At 36.5% G+C, this 18,813-nt stretch overlaps 1 protein-coding gene across 3 annotated transcripts in view; it reads left to right on the top strand.

Moving 5' to 3' along the window:
• LOC107756327 (tyrosine-protein kinase JAK2-like) overlaps positions 1-18,813 on the top strand; it is a 53,358-nt gene that overhangs the window by 32,656 nt on the left and 1,889 nt on the right. For all 3 annotated transcript variants that reach the window (XM_016573379.1, XM_016573380.1, XM_016573381.1), the window contains exons 3-23: positions 944-1,067; positions 1,157-1,274; positions 4,527-4,672; positions 5,483-5,777; positions 6,658-6,777; positions 6,962-7,119; positions 7,302-7,413; positions 9,011-9,197; positions 9,381-9,505; positions 10,142-10,276; positions 10,627-10,714; positions 10,792-10,925; positions 11,009-11,147; positions 13,133-13,284; positions 13,420-13,570; positions 13,688-13,824; positions 14,525-14,714; positions 16,766-16,890; positions 17,484-17,656; positions 17,799-17,916; positions 18,115-18,228. In XM_016573379.1, the coding sequence (XP_016428865.1) occupies positions 944-1,067; positions 1,157-1,274; positions 4,527-4,672; positions 5,483-5,777; positions 6,658-6,777; positions 6,962-7,119; positions 7,302-7,413; positions 9,011-9,197; positions 9,381-9,505; positions 10,142-10,276; positions 10,627-10,714; positions 10,792-10,925; positions 11,009-11,147; positions 13,133-13,284; positions 13,420-13,570; positions 13,688-13,824; positions 14,525-14,714; positions 16,766-16,890; positions 17,484-17,656; positions 17,799-17,916; positions 18,115-18,228 (3,041 nt within the window). The remainder of the gene's footprint in view (positions 1-943; positions 1,068-1,156; positions 1,275-4,526; positions 4,673-5,482; positions 5,778-6,657; positions 6,778-6,961; positions 7,120-7,301; positions 7,414-9,010; positions 9,198-9,380; positions 9,506-10,141; positions 10,277-10,626; positions 10,715-10,791; positions 10,926-11,008; positions 11,148-13,132; positions 13,285-13,419; positions 13,571-13,687; positions 13,825-14,524; positions 14,715-16,765; positions 16,891-17,483; positions 17,657-17,798; positions 17,917-18,114; positions 18,229-18,813) is intronic.

The following is an 18,813-nucleotide window of genomic DNA, read 5'->3' as shown; positions in this document are numbered from 1 at the left end:
TATACTGGTGGGGACTTAAACCTGAATACACACCAACTCATGGGGACTTGTCACTGTACATGGGTACAGAAGCTTATAAATCATACAGTTTTTTTTGAGATTGTAAAAATGCACAAAGTTTTCTGTGAGGGGTAGGTGTAGGGCAATAGAAAATAGTTTGTACAGTAAAAAAATAATTACACTTATGGGGAGTCCCCACAAGGATAGTCAACTAGACTGTGAGTGTGTACAGGTTTATATATCCTGGTGGGGACTTAAACCTGACTACACACAGACTCATGGGGACTCGTGTCACGGTGGGGACCTAAATTGTGGTCTTTTAGTTTTTTGAAAATCTAAAAATGCAGAAAGTTTCCTGTGAGGGGTAGGTTTAGGTGTAGGGTTGGTGTAGGGCAATAAAATAAACGGTCTGTACAGTAGAAAAACCATTACGCCTATGGAGAGTCCCCACAAGGATAGCTGACCAGACGTGTGTGTATAGTTCAAACGTTCGGTACAATTTTTTACATGTTTCAATTAAGCCTTTTATGGATGCATTTATGGGATAAATCACAGTAACAATTAATATTGTGAAATATTATTATTATTATTATTATTTAAAATAACTTTTCTATTTGAATATATTTAAGAATATATATTTTGATATGTCATTTTATTTCTGATTTGTGATGAATCATTCTAGTAATATTATAATAAGGATAATTCTATTCTAATAATGAACTAGTTAACAGAACAAACTGACTAGTTGGCTGTTGCACCACTGGTCAATTAGTTGACCATAGTGACCCATCCCTAGTTTACATGTGCAGACTTTTCTCACTTTACACTGGCTGTTTTGGTGTGAAAAATTGTTTGCGTTCGTGTTTGGGCCATAAGACTAATGTTGTGTCTGTCTCTCCTGTCTCATTAGCACCTGTTCTTTATGTTCATGTGTTTCTCATAGGAGTGTCTCCAGTCTACTGCAGCCTGTTCGGACTGTACAAAGAAGATGAAAGGGTCTGGTTATCACCCAATCATGTTCTCCATTTAGACGAAACAGCCAATGAGAGTTTGTTATTCAGAATTAGGTAACATAATAATATAATTTTATGGCTTTTGTTTTCTCCATCTCAATTTTTTCAGCCTGCAATTTAGTGACTGTGATCTTTTCTGTCAGGTACTATTTTCCCGGCTGGTACAGTTGTGGGGCGTCCCAAGCGTACCGCTATGGAGTGACTAAAGGATCTGAGAGTCCTATCCTGGATGACTATGTTATGTCTTATATTTTTGCTCAGGTGAGGCTTCCCCACATCAACTTTGTAATAAAGAAATGACCTTTAATTGTGAATTAAGTGTTGTTTGTGCTGTCGTGGATTTTGAATCACCATAGCAACAGTGTTTTACAGTTACGTTTCACTTGGTCTGAAATCTGAGCATATCTTGGGTAATTGAACACATCTATATATAATTTAATTACAATTTGACCTAGATTATCTTCTCAAAGAAAAGACAGTCTTGGTTTCGGATTTAGTGTGCGCAAATGTGAATTATGCCAGTGTATTTCTGCACGGATAAAGGCCCCTATTTAAACAAATGATAAATAAAGGAAACTCATGCTGGCCGCTCTCTGACTCTACTGAGTGGGCTTGTTTTGTGGCGCCTGTTCGTCTTCCACCAACAGTCTGGTATGCGATAACGGTCACTGATTGAACGTGATTGATCCCTGATTTTTTTTTATACATAACTATAATAGTGTCTCTTTTGTAATTCAGTGTTTTACATTGTCTGAAGAGCATGTTTTCATGAAAATCGCAGCCACCTTTGAAACAAATCCCTGTTTTGAATCCTTACTTGTAGCAAGCAAGAAAGCAATCACAAGAAAATGGCTACAACCAGTTTTGCCTAATCTTGAAGACTGTATATAGTAAATTATATTTTGGTAAAGGAGAAGTGCACTTATGCTTTAAGATTGCCGTCTCATTTGTTTTCACTACTATGGAGAGATTGGATTGAGTATATATCCCCTGTACGTTCAGATTTTGTTTAGCTGAATAAAATAAAGACAGGCTATTTAGTGACTTGGCACTTGGGTTAAAATGTTTTGGTTGTGGGTATGTTTGCTGATGGTTGGGTATTATTATTATTATTATTATTATTATTACTACAATTTCTGTAATTTTACTCTACTATTATTGTCAAAAATGGTCAAAGCTAATTTTATAAGGGGAATGTATGGGATTTATCCAATGAAGGTTATCAAATCACTTTTGTAATCTAATTAATAATCTTGTTTTTGTGAATACTTAAGTGTGCCACACTGGAGTTTTATGTAATTCCCTGGACATATATGTATATATATATTTTACTGGTTAAATAAAAATTAAAAGAAAGAAAGAACGAAAGAAAATCACAGCCACAGTGAACCACAATGCTGGATATTAAAATTCTAGACTTCTGTGTTTAAATACATTAATAAAAGTCCAAATAAAACACTAAACTTGAAATTGTTTTAAATGTGAGCTAAAAAAAAATATATATATTTTTAAGATCAAATTTTAACAGTGTTATTAAATTATGTGATTTAAAAAATGCCTTTAAGTGAGCATTAGCAAGGTAATTTAAATGGAAAGACAAAGAAAATGGACCACACAATTTAATATCCAGTGATGACCAATATGAATAAATAATAAAAAAAACATCTCTTTAATATTGGCCAATAACCAGAATGGTAGCGATATATCCAGCATGCTTAGCTAAAATGTTTTGCACAGTTATAGCCTGAAGTTACATCCTTAGCTAATCTATTAAGGAGCAAGAAATATCCTTGATAAATATATCAAAAGAAGTATTTTTTCAGCGGAAGTCAGGCGACCATCATGTTGAGGTCATCCGGGGAGAGAGCAGGCTTATGGGGGTTTAAAATTAAGCTGTGATGTGTTTGGAGGTGAACTCTGTCTGACCCAGTTGTATTACATGGGTTTATGTCCTGTAAATTTGCAAGTGTGACACAGGCAGGAGTCATTTCCCCATAGGTGACCCCTACTCGGAATTTGCGCTCTGCATTTAACCCATCCAAGTGCACACACACAGTAGTGAACACACACCTGGAGCAGTGGGCAGCCATATTGCTGTGGTGCCCGGGGAGCAGTTGGGGGTTCGGTGCCTTGCTCAAGGGTCTCACCTCAGTCGTGGTATTGAGGGTGGAAGAAAGCGCTGGTTATTCACTCCCCCCACCTACAATCCCTGCCGGACCTGAGACTCGAACCCGCAACCTTTGGGTTACAAGTCCGACAAGTCCCCAGTTCTGATGTGGGTTTTCTCTGGCACCCTCATATTAATGCACATGAGTGTTGTAGTTGGTAGTTTACAATAGAAAAAAATTATGTAAAAAAAAAAATATATATATATTTGCTTACTGATGCTTGTTTGACATACCATGTTTAATAAATGGTGTTTTTGGTGTATAACCCCAGAGCCATGGTGAATAAGTGTTTTAAACTTTGCATACACTTAACAACACTAAATAACACTTAATATCATTAACCCAGGGTCATTTTTATCTGTAGACCATTATACCGGCCAGGCCAATTAATTGGCTGGCAATTAGCATTTTGAGAGTTGTAACAGAAAGTGTGCCAAAGATTGGCCAAATAACAGCAGTCAGCATTCAGCCTATAGGCAGCCATGCAAATAGATAGTGTTCTGTTTTCAAATGTTTTATAGTGGGTTTTTTTTTCAGTACAATTTTGTGAACATCTATTAATCATCTTTCTAATCGATTTATTTATATCAACTACAAGTATCAGTTTGTGAATTTAAAAAATCCCCCTGTTTGATCACCATTTTTAAACCTGGGTTATTGTTTCACACTGTTCATATATATGTCTGTATATTATTCCTATTTTAAAATTAAAACTTTCAAACAGTTAATTAGATAATTTTGACTGTTTTTGGTTTTTATTCAGCAAGGACACGTTAAACTGATCAAAAGTGACAGTAAAGATATTTATAATGTTACAAAAGAGTTACATTACATATAAATGCTGTTCTTTTAAACTTTCATAAAAGACAGTAATGGCTGCTGAAAATTCAGAATTGTCATCACAATAAAATATATTAAAATAGAAAAGTTATTCTAAGTTGTAATAATATTTACAGTATTTCTGTTTTACTGTATTTTTCATCACATAAATGCAGCCTTGGTGAACAAACTTTTTAGAAATATTATAAAAATTCTTACCAGCCTCCAAACTTTTGAATGCTAGTGTATGTGCCATTTAGGGTTGAGTTTATCTTAAATATATGATACCACAATTATAGAACTACATGCAGTGAACCTACTGTAATAATCATGAGACTAAGATAACTAATATGAGGCTAACCCAGGGTTAAAAATGACCTTAACTTGTGACCTTAACTGTTCAAACCTTGTGCCCACAGAGTTACTACCATGTCATTCAACTCTCCCTCTCACTGATTTCCACACATTTTTGACATTTTCTTATACCGTCATGCTGATACAGGTTTTTCCTCTGTATTTTATGCAGTGGAGGAGCGACTTTGTAAACGGCTGGGTGAAGCTATCCTGTGCCCATGAGGTTCAGGAGGAGTGCCTTGGCATGGCTGTGCTGGACATGATGAGGATTGCCAAAGAGAAGCAGTGCTCCCCACTGGACATCTATAATGACATTAGGTACTAGTAATGGAATGATTTTCTTAATATTTAGGCCTGTCAATGTGTCATATATCTGCGGTGAATAGTTATGGACCCATTTGCCTTTTTTCCAAACATTTCTGATTCTAAATTCATTATAGACACAACCTAATAATTTTCAGCATTTTAGTGTAAGACTTTAGATTGGGTAAACTATCATTAAGGAGATAGTTTACCCAAAAATGAAAATCTTGTCATCGTTTAATCACCCTCAATTTGTTCCAAACCAATTTGTGTTTTGTTGAGCACAAAAGAAGATATTTTTACCACCAAACAGTTGACGGTAGCCATTGATTTCAATAGTATAAAAAAATACTATGGAAGTCAGTGGCTACTGTCAACTTTTTGGTTCCAAACATTCTTCAAAATATATTTTTTTGTGTTCAACAGAGGAAAGAAATTCATACAGGTCTGGAACAACTTCAGGGTGAGTAAACAATGACAGAATTTTCATTTTTGGTGAACTATCCCTTTAATATCTTGAGAAACATTGTCTTTTGATTTGTACTAAACACCATGGTACCGAATACTTATTCATGTTATTATTTAAAGTAAAATTGTCATGTTATTTTAACACTACCTGTACTATCTAGAACACTGCCATGGTTTCATGGTAAAAACATGTTGTAACATTGGTCCCATGTCCCAAAAACTTTGAAATATAGTACAAACATAGTAATTTAAAAACATAAATAGTACAAAGACTTCTACAAACCTCCATCCATCCGAGACTACCTAAACAAAATATAGTATTTGATACTAACTCTTATTTATCTGCTTTATTCACAGTTACAAGTTCTTCCTCCCTAAAGACATGAGGGAGCAAATCCAAGACTACCATTTTGTCACAAGGAAGCGCATCCGCTATCGCTTTCGGAAAGTCGTGCAGCAGCTCAGCCAGTGCCGAGCCTCAGCCCGTGACTTAAAGCTCAAATACCTGATCAGCCTTGAGTCTCTGGACTCTGACTTCTACACCGAATGTTTCCAGGTCAAAAAGCACTCGGCCGAACAGGTCACCATCATCGTCTCCGCAGACCATGGCATCCAGTGGTGCAGAGAACGACACAAAGAAACACAGTCTGAGGTAGCCAATATTAAATGTTGAACCGAAACGTTTCATTTCAAATTCATGAATACTTCAAAATAACATTTACCCTTTGGCCATGCTGATACACAAAGTGAGTTTTAAACTAATGTGATTGAAGTTTGATATGGTCACAAATATATTTTAGTGATATGAGTAAATGTTTAAACTGCTTTGACATTATGAACTCTTTATGAGAGCCTGTTTGTTGTAGGACCCACTGCCCACTTCAGATGAAACCGATCCGTCTTTAGATTAGTAGAGGTCTAGCCAGGCCAGTAACCCTGTTTTTAAATTTGATATTTGATATTATAGTGTTTTGAAGGCAGCACTAATAGTGCTGTTGTTATTTTTCTCAACAGATTTCCACAATTCAAAAACCATTTAACATGCTCTATAGGTCCAAACTTTAGGGTCGGTTAGGATTATTATCATTTTTGAAAGAAGTGTTCACCACGTCTGCATTTACTTTGATCAAAAATATAATTAAAAAAACAACAACAGTTATATAGTGAAATGTGATTAAAATTTAAAATAACAGATTGCTCTTTTAATATACAGTATTGTGCAAAAGTCTTAGGCCATTAGTATTTTCACCGACAAAAAATGGTTTTAAGACAGTTATTTCTATCATTTGCTGTAGTGTGTCAGTAGGAAATGTCAGTTTACATTTCCAAATATTTCTTTTTGTGAAAATGTCTTTTTGTATTCTACTGACCCCAAACATTTGAACAAAAGTGTACATACTTTTATACAGTTTTTGGTTTCTACGTAATTTAAATCTTAGTTACACTATTGTAATTTCTTTCTATAAACTAAAGTGGGAGGTTTCTTTTTCTGCTAGTGAAAATTCATAAAACTATTGCATTTTTCTCACAAGGACCTGCAGACGTATTGTGATTTTGGGGAAGTTGTCGATATCAGTATCAGACAAGCCAGCAAAGAGGGTACCAACACGAACCGCATTGTTTCCATCAACAGACAGGATGGAAAAACTCTTGTAAGTCTGTTGTGAAAGAGAAACTCTGCTGCATTGTTCACTGGGATATCCTTTCATTGTCATATCCTTTCATTGTCACACTATGTTAAAGGGGCCCACAGTGACTTTGAACTTCTGGATTTGTTCCTGCTATTATCGGTGATAAGATTTATATATTAATATTTATGGTTGTTTTTTTTAACAGGAGCTGGTTTTCTCCTCCTCAATGGAGGCATTGTCTTTTGTGTCTCTAATTGATGGCTACTACAGACTGACCACGGATGCCCATCACTACCTCTGCAAGGATGTCGTTCCACCCCATCTGCTGGAGGCTATTGAGAGTTACTGCCACGGGCCAATATCGTAAGCACTACAGGAAATACTTGCAAACGAAAATGAAAGAATTTATTCAGATAACCATTTTTGGCCCTGGTTTATATTTAATTTTACAGGCTCCAGTGAAGTTATTCATCAAATTCTCCGAAGATTTGCAATCAAGCATCATTTGTAAGCATTATCATTGTTTTCACTGCCTGTGTTGACAGAATGGAGTTTGCAATCAATAAACTACGCAAGTCAGGAAATCAGAGAGGTCTATTCGTGCTCCGGTGCAGCCCCAAAGACTTCAACAAATACTTCCTGACTCTTGCTGTTGGGGTATGTTTTTGCTAAGCACTTATTAATAATTAAAAAAAACATAATAAATTGTCAATTTAGCGATTTGTACTTTAGACTGAATATTCCTCCACTGTAATCCTGAACTTCATGCACTACCGTTTAAAAGTTTGGGGGTTGTTAGGATTTTTTTTTATGTTTTTGAAAGAATCTTGATCAACAAAGCGGCATTTATTTGATCCAAAATACAGTAAAACGGAAATATTGTGAAATATTATTACAATTGTTTTCTATTTGAAATATATTTTAAAATGTAATTTATTCATGTGAAGGCAAAGCTGAATTTTCAGCAGCCATTAATCCAGTCTTTAGTGTCACATGATCCTTCAGAAATCATTCTGATATGCTGATTTGTAGCTCAAAAAACATTTGTTATAAAAATGTTGAAACAGTTATGCTACTTAAAGGGGTCATATGATGCTTTTTTTAAAGATCATTATTTTGTGTATTTGGTGTAACAGAATATGTTGACATGCTTTAATGTTCAAAAAACACATTATTTTTCAAATACTGTACATTATTGTAGGTCCTCTATGCCCCGCCTCTCTCAAACTCTTCGTTTTCTACAAAGTCCCTCCTTCCGACAAGCGCAGTCTGCTCTGATTGGCCAGCTGACCCAGTGCATTGTGATTGGCCGAACACCGCAAGCACTCGTCGGAAATGTAACGACCCTTACCATAATCGCGAGCTTCATCTTTCAAATTAAATGTAAAGACAGAGCCCGAAAGGGGAACAGAGTCGTGTGACAGACACAGTGATGAAGCTGGTATGTGTTTGCAGTACACAAGCCACGGTTAAGACAGCTGACTCTGTGATGTGACCCCTCTCTCTCTCTCTCTCTCTCTCTCTCTCTTTTCACAAACAAGAAACAAGAAATCTCTCTCGCTCGCACACACACACACGATGCGCAAAACTCAGCATTTGAACAGTCAATAGCAAATACTTAAAATAATAACAAAACAGTAGCTGATTCAGAAGCGCCAGATTGTCATAGCAAAGTCAGAATTACCCCATCTCCTAGGTTCACGAAACGGTCGTCCATAAAATGCATTGCTGTTCTGTTGTAAGTAATCTTAAAGATTCCTAAATGCATCTACTTTCGGAAGGCCAAATAAAGTGCTTTTGCTTTCGCCTAGAAACACACAGCGTCTCCCTGACATGCTGCTTCAACACTAACTGCGGTTACTGAAACCACGCCTTCTTTCTTTGCGTGAACATTTGGGCCACATTATGCAAATATTTCCACATAGTGACATAGATATGTGGGGGCGTGTTAGAACGAGCCGTTTTAGGGGGGCGTGGCAGAGTCTTAACTTTGATAAAGAATATCTCTTTGGTTTTGAGACTTTAGTCTTTGCAACTTCAGGGATCTTATCTATGCACAATCAGCTTGTAACACTCCAAAGAGAAAGGAAAACTTGAAATCGCATCATATGACCCCTTTAATATTTTTGTGGAAATCATGATACTCTGGATTTTTTGAATAGAAAGTTAAATATATATCTATCTTACCCCTAATATTTGAATGCTAGTCTACATTTCTTGAATCTCTCTTGACATCAGCTTTTCTTTCCACCAGGCGTATGAGGATGTAGAGTACAAACACTGCCTGATCACCAGGTCTGAGAATGGTGACTACAATCTTAGTGGAACCAGAAAGAATTTTAGAAGTTTAAAGGAGCTGCTCAAGTGTTACCAGAAGGAAACTGTGAAATCAGATGGTGTCGTCTTTCAGTTCAGCAGGTGCTGTTCACCAAAGGCCAAAGGTCAGTAAAGCACCTGATATTCTCATCATGATTATGATATATGAGTACCACAAATGTACAACTCTACATTGTCATCTTCTGGCCAACAACAACCTTTTAGATTGTGAAAATGTATTCTTGTTTACCTTTTTTACCTTAAATGTATCATCCTGACATCACTTTGCCTTGTGTATTTGTAAATAGAGAAGTCGAGTTTGTTGGTGTGCCGGAGTCATCGGGGTTTAGAGGTTCCCCTGTCCTCCTCACTGCAGAGACACAACATCAGTCAGATGGTGTTTCATAAAATCAAAAAAGAAGACCTTGATCTTGTAAGCATCCTGTTACCTTATACATCTGAACAGTGGTTGTGTACAACAAACTGTGGTGTATGTTACACTACCGTTCAAAAGTTTGGGGTTGGTAAGTTTTTTTTTTTGTTTTGTTTTGAAAGAAATCGGTACTTTTATTCGGCAAGGATGCATTAAATTGAAAAGGTGACAGTAAAGAAATGTATAATATTAAAAAAGATTTCCATTTCAAATAAATGTTCTTATAAATTCTCTTCTCTGAATTTACTATTTATCATAGAATACTGAAAAAAAATCAGTTTCCGCAGAAATATTGTTTAAATAATAAATAACTATTCTCAACATTCATAATAATAAGAAATGTTTCCCGAGCATCAAATCAGCGTATTCTAATGATTTCTGAAGCATCATGTGACAAAGAAGACTGGAGTAATGGATGCTGAAACTTCAGCTTTGTCATCATGGGAATAAATTACATTTTTAAATAATATTAAAATAGAAACAGTAAGTTTAAATGTAAGATTAAATAAATGCAGCCTTAGTTAGAATAAGAGACTTCTTTCAAAAACATTCAAATATCTTTCTGGCCCCAAACTTTTGAACAGTATTGTAAATGTCAAGTTGCATATGATTATGTGTGTGCAACATTGTTTTCAGGGTGAGAGTCAAGGTCAGGGGACTTTCACCAAGATCTTCAAAGGGATTCGGAAAGAGCAGGGAGACTACGGAGAAACCCATAAGACTGAAGTCATTGTCAAAGTCTTGGACAAAGCCCACAGAAATTACTCTGAGGTAAGATATAGATGAAATTTCTTGTTTCAAGAGATGGTTTCTTCAAAGTGTTCCACACAAATGTAAGGTGAAATATGCCCCAGTTTCTGGAATCATTTTGGAATTGAATTGAGACTTCCTGAATTTAAAAAAATTAATTAAACTGTTAAGTGTCTTAACGTTTCATATGACTTTAGACACCCCATTTTTCAAGTCATCTAAACTATAATTTTTCCTTGAAATTATCCCTTTATCATCAAATTTCATAATAAGAGTTGACATGTCTCAGTCTAACTGCAGGAAATAAACTTGTTTGTGCTTGATTAACCATTTACCATGTGGTTTCTTCATTTTTTTTCTTCCTCTTTAAGTCTTTCTTTGAGGCAGCCAGCATGATGAGCCAGCTCACCCACAAGCATCTGGTGTTGACCTACGGTATCTGTGTGTGCGGAGAGGAGAGTAAGTGTTCACATTGCTCACATGTGACCAAAATGATTTACTGCCACATACTTGAAGTTGTGGGTTTTTTGTCTTAGATATCATGGTGCAGGAATATGTGAAGTTTGGGTCCTTGGACACGTACCTAAGGAAAAACAAGAACTCAATATCAGTTAATATCCTGTGGAAGCTGGAAGTGGCCAAGCAGCTTGCCTGGGCTATGCTCTTTTTGGTAAGAAACAGCAACAAATCGGGAATAACCATGTGGGTTTGCTAGCCAGAATTGACTAATGCTTTTTGTTCTTTCACACACAGGAAGAGAAGAATCTGGCTCATGGGAATGTGTGTGCAAAAAACATCCTTTTGATCAGGGAGGAGGACAGGACATTGGGAAACCCTCCATTCATCAAACTAAGTGACCCTGGCATCAGCATCACAGTGCTGCCCAGAGAGAGTGAGTCAGCAGTGTGAAGATTCTTTGAAGAACTTGTGTGAATCTGTAGCTGCCTTTTCACTATCTCCGACATTTGCATATGATTAGCGCATTTTACCTTCCTAGTGGCAGTCGCCACTTTCAAACCAGTTGTGATGCAACTTAACTCTCCACTTGTTCACGATGATAAAGCGAATGAATAATGACTGAAGGAGTATATCCACACAAAACAAATGGCTGCCAATACGTCTGAAAGAAAAACATTGTAGATTTTCTAAGGCTAATCAATGTAATTAATTGGCAATTATAAAATAATTATTTTGAACATACATTTTAATAACCACACGTTTTATAGAAAAAGTGTAGCAATTTAATGGAAAAAATTGTGGAAATTCTCAAATTGTTCATCACTAATCTCTGGCGGTCACATGCAGTTTAACTGCGAAAATGCAAATATTTCAACGTATCCGAAACTCAAAATCGGATCCAAACATTCTGCATGTGCATATAAACAGAACTCCACGCAGCTCCCATGGTATTGTCCATTACAAATCAATGACTTCCAGTCTGTTGATTGTCAGAGATAGTGAAAAGGCAGCTTAGTTTTTTCAGTATAAGGATGTAATAGGATTGGACCGTGTTCTGATAAGAAGGTGTGTGTTTGTGTGTACTTGTTTAACTATACTTGTGAGGGCTAAATGTCCTATAGTGAAATAATATGACAGTACACTAGTGAGGACATTTTACTGGTACTCACTAGTTAAAAAGGCTTATAAATCAGACTAACATGTTTTTATTTAAATCTAGTGTTTTGCACATGTTCCTGTGAGGGTAGGATTAGAGGTAGAGGTATGGTTAGGGGATAGAAAGTATCATTAACCTGGTATAAAATCAATGGAAGTCCATGCAATGTTCTCACTACAGTGAAACAAGTGTGTGTGTGTGTGTGTGTGTGTGTGTGTGTGTGTGCGCTTAATGAAAAGAAAAGCATAAAAATTGTTATAATTTAAATAAAGGATTTGAATCTAAAAGTCTGAGATTCTTAATCATAGCATCATTAAAAATGATTGCTATTACCTCAGACTGAAGAAATGTAGTAAAAAAACTAATGTATTTCAAAACAAATTAATGTAATTAGAGATAAATAACAAGAGAAATTAAAATTAAACAACAAAACAAAACACTTTTCAAGATACTATGATGTAGATTGTCAATGCTAGAACTGGTTTAGCATAAACATGTTTGCACACTAACCAGTAGAGGGCATATTTTCAAATAAAATTGTTCCTGTTCGCAGTGTATTATTAAAGGGATGGTTTGGTCATGCACTCACCCTCTTGTTGCACCAAGTTCTGTATGACATTGTTTCATGAAACAGAAATAAAAATATTTTGTAGAATGTTTTAACCCCACACAATGTATTTCTCCACTCATTGACAATTATTGAGGTCCAAAACAACACTGAACCCCAGTGAATTTCATTGTATGGAGAAAAAAAAATCCACAGAAGAAAGTCAGTCATACGGGTTTGAATGAAACGACATGAGGTTGATTAAGTGATGACAGAATTTAAATTTTGATGTGAACTTTCCCTTGAAGATTTGTTGTTAATATGGTCCAAATGTATTCTATTACATGTAGTGGTCAACCAATGTGGGTGTCCAATGCCCAATATTATGACAACTTTTATATCACCACATAATTTAATGAATGCAAATAACATTTAAATAAACATGGTCAATTTTATTTGCTAAATTAAATTTACCACATTATATAAACCTTTATTTAACACATTTATTCAAATTTCGCCCTAAAACTGAAAGAAAGAAAGAAAGAAAGAAAGAAACGAGGCCAAATGGGAGAATTTATTTTCCCCATGCTGATAGTTTAAAATATTTATGCCGACCAGTTGTCTCATTAGGTAATAGATAATGAATTTTCACATTTGATCAAAATGTTTGCATTTAAAATTTCATTTTAAATGAATTGCAAATATTTTTTTTTAGTTCTGGTGGAGCGGATCCCCTGGGTGCCCCCTGAATGCATCTTAGACCCTAAAAGCCTGAGTCTTGCCTCAGACAAATGGAGCTTTGGTACAACTTTATGGGAGATTTGCAGCGGAGGAGAAAAACCACTTGCCAACATGGACAGTTCCAAGGTAAAGCAACACTTGTGTCCTCAGTATACTAATACAATAAATATAAATCAGTAAAACCTGTTTGTAGTAAGAAATGCTGTTAAAAGAATAAGCCGGACCTCTCAAAGAACATCATCTTTGTATTCCTCTATTCAGAAACACTTGTTCTATGAAAATCGTCACCAGCTATCTGCTCCCAAGTGGACAGAGCTGGCTAACCTGATCAACAGCTGCATGGACTACGAGCCAACATTCAGACCTTCATTCAGAGCCATCATACGAGACCTCAACAGTCTCTTTTGCCCAGGTCAGTACAGTCACTCTCATACACACAATCCCGCTGGCATTTTGACATGTCACAATTTAATTGTGTTGTTTCTCTTGGACTTGCTGCATAATGTTGAGTGATGAAATGTGTTTGTAGATTATGAGATTGTGAAGGAGAGCGACATTTTACCCAGTAGAGCAGGAGCATCTGCATTGAGTACTGGAGCATTTCAGAATGAGGATCTAGTGCAGTTCGAGGAGAGACATCTAATTTTCCTGCAGCAGCTTGGCAAGGTAGACACCAACAACCCTGTGGGATCACTTTTTGTTTTGTATATAACCTACAGTATGTTCAATAGTTTCTGTTTTTTTTTTGTTTTTTTTTCTTGACAGAAATTAATTGTATTCAGCAAGGATGATTTAAATTGTCCAAAAGTGACAACAAAGACATTTATAATGTTACAAAAGATTTATATTTCAAATAAATGCTGTTCTTTTGAGCTTTATATTGATCAAGGAATCCTGTGTCACAGTTTCTACAAAAATATTAAGCAGCATCACTGATCTCTGCATTGTTAATAATAATAAAAGTTTCTTGAGCACTAAGAATACTGCAGTAATGGCTGCTGAAAATGTAGCTTTGCCATCACAAGAATAAATTACATTTTACAATATATGAAAATAGAAAACAGTTTTTTTATTTTTATTACTTTACAATATTACTGCTTTTACTATCATTTTGATCAAATAAAGCCTTGGCGAGCTTAAGAGACTTTTGAAAAAAGTTCAAAAAACCTTTGACGGTTGTGTATATGTGAATTGTCGATTTGCTTCACATTTCTTTAATGCTTAAAGGAGAGCAAGAAGTTAAGCTATAAAAATAGTGTTCATAATTTCTATTACCACAGTTATTTATTTTATTAAGTATGTGGAAAATAGTACAAATAAAGATGTGTGCTAATCAACTAATCAGAGTAATTATCTCCTGTTTCAGGGAAATTTTGGCAGTGTGGAAATGTGCAGGTACGACCCCCTGCAGGACAACACCGGTGAGGTTGTGGCAGTGAAAAAATTGCAACACAGCTCTACTGAGCACATCCGTGACTTTGAGCGGGAAATCGAGATCCTCAAATCTCTCCAGCATGAGAACATTGTGAAATACAAAGGCGTGTGCTACAGTGCAGGTATGGGATTGGAAGTTGTGTTGAGAAACCTTGTCATTACGCTCACACATATCCACAGAATTTGGATGACAGACAACTTGTTTTTTTTTTTTTACACACTTGTGTTTTGCATTTTAGAGCTTCCAATAAATGTCATTTCAAAAAGATTTAGTTATATTTGGCTAAACTGATATTTTTGGAAATTATGAACAAGTCTAGTCAGCTGCATTAGCACATTCTGTTATATTTAAGGTTGTTTTCACACTTAGTTCAGTTGCTTGGTTTGATTCCAGACAAGCAACAAGGAATTAAACTAGTGGTATTCAGGATATATAGACGGTTGAGTGAGTGTGAAGTAGGGCTGCACGATAAATCGCATGCGATATTTAACGCGCATCTTGTCAGTAAAGCCGGTTCTTTAATCAGCGGTAAATCTCCATCACCTGCGGGCTTTCACGTGGAGAAAGCCCGCACGTGATGGAGATTTACCGCTGATTACAGAATGGCTTTACTGACAAGATGCGCGTTGAATATCGCATGCGATTTATCGTGCAGCCCTAGTGTGAAGTGACGTGTGGTCAAGTATGGAGACCCATACTCGGAATTTGTGCTCTGCATTTAACCCATCCAAGTGCACACATACAGTAGTGAACACACACCCGGAGCAGTGGGCAGCCATATTGCTAATATTGAGAAGGGAGCAAGATGCGCATTAAATATCGTGCGATATTTATCGTGCAGCCCTAGAGTTAGGATATCCCGTAGTGAGACACCAAAAAGTATGCTTGGAAGAGAACGATAGGTTACTTGCATAACCCTGGTTCTCTGATAGCATTAAGTGAGGTGTCTCATCAGAACACCCTCCTTGCTGTGCGAAGCGAAGTAGAGGTGTGCTCATTTTGAATGTCGTAATGACGTTGCATTGCTCCTTTTATACCAAGAGGAGAGAGCCACTCCCTGACACAACGTCATGTCTGCCAGCTAATTGGGGCTGGCGTAATGTAATTGGGCTTCTGAGGAATACGCATAAGGGGCGTATCCCATAGTGAGACACCTCACTTAATGCTATCAGAGAATCGGGGTTACACAAGTAACCTATCTTTTTGAACGCTGATTGGTTATGTACTTGCTCAATAATTGATTTTGGATAATGTTTTGCCAAAAACAGTTACGAAATGCAGCTTTAAGTTTATGCTTATGGTGTTAAAACCCTTGGCATCAGTCTCTCAACTGACCAGCACAATAACTGCATTTATAAAGGACTACAGTGTAATTACATTTGTTAATATGAAAATTTGCAGTGTAGTTCAAACGTATTAAAGGGGTCATATGATGCGATTTCAATTTTTCCTTTCTCTCAACAGTATGGTGAGGGGCGTAACATTTCCGTCTCACGCTTGAGGTATTCGGCTAATCACAACGCACTGGATAGCTGGCTAATCAGAGCACACCTCGCTTTTCAGACTGATGAGCTTTGTAAAAATCGACGCGTTTAAAAAAGGCGGGGCATAGAGGAGTGTACAGTATGTACAGTATGTGGAAAATAATGTGTTTTTTTAACTTTAAACCGCATAAACACATTTCATTACACCAAATACACAAAATAATGTTCTTTTTAGCAGCATCATATGACCCCTTTAAAACATGTTCAAACATATTAAAGCATAAACATTTTCTAAATGTATGGTATTGATCTTATTGCGAACATTTCATCCATGTACTATATGCTTCATTTTTAAAAAAGGATTTTGAAATTTTGAATCAAAATATTATAACTTGGTCCTCCGTTGAAACAGGATCCAATCATCCACTAAAACGCCGCCCTTTTCTTGCAATCGACTGCAATTTCACTAAACAAACCAGACTCTTGTCTCAAATGGTCTTGGGTCCACAGCAGAAGTTCTAGTATGAAAGTGCCCCAATCGAATGCATCGTTTTCTCCCACACTCAGTACAGAAAATGTGGAAAGTCCATCTAGCCAAAGCTTTTTTATTGAAGAAATTAAGTAGATCTCTGCTTTTGTCTTAATTTTGGATTATTGTAAGCTTTAGCATGATTTCTTGTTCTCTTAGGAAGGAGAAACTTACGATTGGTTATGGAGTACCTGCCTCACGGCAGCCTACGGGACTATCTCAACAAGAACAGAGACAGGATTGACCACAAGAAACTTCTGCATTATGCATCGCAAATATGCAAGGTAATGAGGACTTTTACTCTTACATCAGTGGTTCTCAACCCGGGGGCCTCAAGATGACTTAAAATGATTTCAAATAAGACAAAATAAGCTTTGAATTAAGATAAAACAATTTCAGATATTTTTATTTATATTCACCGTCGGCAACTGTTTTGTTTTTTCTTGGAAGGGCCAGCATTCCCACTTTCTTGGAAAACTAAGACTCATATTAAACGTGTGATTTCTAAACCTGGAAAAGGTTTAATACAATTTTAAGACTCCATGAGCTTTTTTATAATGAATATATATTTTTATAATTATGCCAAGCTCTAAAATATTTTATCGGATAGAAATACTTTTTATCCTAATCCAGTAAATCACAAACAACTAGAAAAGGCATGGGGTCTTTGAATATTGTTGTGGACTCTAAGGTTGAGAACAACTCTCATATAGTAGTAATAACTTGCGTTTCTACTAATTTTGGTCTGTAAGCCTCTTCTTTCTTTCTCTTCATTTCAAACATGTTTTTATTGTTCAAACTTGCATGTCTTTTCCTTTTTTGCATTTTCTTCTTCCCAATCTCCTGAAATGTCACGTCTGCTGTAATGTCTCTACAGGGCATGGAATACCTTGCGACAAAGCGGTACATTCACAGAGACCTGGCCACACGTAACATCCTAGTGGAGAGTGAGTTCAAGGTGAAGATTGGGGACTTTGGCTTGACCAAGGTTTTACCTCAGGGCAAAGAGTACTACAAGGTTAAAGAACCTGGAGAGAGTCCAATATTCTGGTACATTTTATTTTGTTAGTTTTCATTCAAACCCATATGACTTTCATGCTTCTGTGAAACAGAACGGTTCACAGAAGAAAGTTGTGCTTGTGATGTGTTTGTTGTGTTCGTTAGGTAGTTGAATTGTTGTTCATTGTGACAGGTATGCACCCGAGTCTCTGACTGAGAGCAAGTTCTCAGTAGCGTCAGACATCTGGAGTTTTGGAGTGGTTCTGTACGAACTCTTTACATACAGTGACAAGCTCTGTAGCCCACCTACAGTAAGTTTCTTGTTTTTTTCTGCATATGTGATTTCCTTGCACATGTCATGAGGGCAACCTTTAACAGTTGCTTGTTTTGAATTGTTTTGGCTATGTAAATCACACAGAGCATGTCCAAAGAATCTGTCAACAACACGTTGTGGAAATTGACCTCACGGAGTAACTTTGGGATAAGAATCTCTGTTTTGTTGACTTCAGGTATTTCTGAGTATGATGGGAGGTGACAAGCAGGGACAAACAATAGTCTATCATCTCGTTGAGCTCTTGAAAAGAGGAAACCGTTTACCTCAGCCTATGGGCTGTCCTTCAGAGGTACCACATCTCACAACAAAATATTTCTTTCAAGTAAATGCTGTTCTTTTGAACTTTCTGTTCTACACTGATAATAGGAAATGTTTCTTGAGCGCTGAATAATAATATTATGATATGTGATTTCTGAATGAGTAATGGCTGCTGACACAGGAATAAATTACTTTTTAAAGTGCCCAGATTATGCCTTTTCGAATATTACCTTTCATGCAGTGTGTCATGTAGCTGTATGTGAACATAAACTATCTGCAAAGTTGTGAAGCCGACAGTGCACGATAAATAAAGTTATTGTCTATCAAAAAAAGAGTCCGCTCGCAATCGCCTGAACGAGTTGTCAGGAATTCGAATCTTATTCTGTTACGGCTCTACGTCACGAAGTAACACATTCGCATAATGTCTGCCCACGTTCTACGTCGCCAACTTGCCTGCCCACAAAGAGTAAAATTTCCGTGTGGTTAACATCATGTCGAGAAGACGCTGTATCCTACACTGTGAGAGTAAATTTGTTTTATCACATCTTATAATCACAACAAACTTGTGAACACTTGACACTTACCACTGAGAAACGTCCTGCTCCAGTCCTGCTTG

This window comes from Sinocyclocheilus rhinocerous, unplaced genomic scaffold (genome assembly GCF_001515625.1).
Source record: "Sinocyclocheilus rhinocerous isolate Xijiao unplaced genomic scaffold, SAMN03320098_v1.1 scaffold1043, whole genome shotgun sequence".
Lineage (NCBI taxonomy): Eukaryota > Metazoa > Chordata > Actinopteri > Cypriniformes > Cyprinidae > Sinocyclocheilus > Sinocyclocheilus rhinocerous.
The sequence above is the reverse complement of the archived record's forward strand: the minus strand, read 5'-3'. Positions and strand labels throughout refer to the sequence as shown.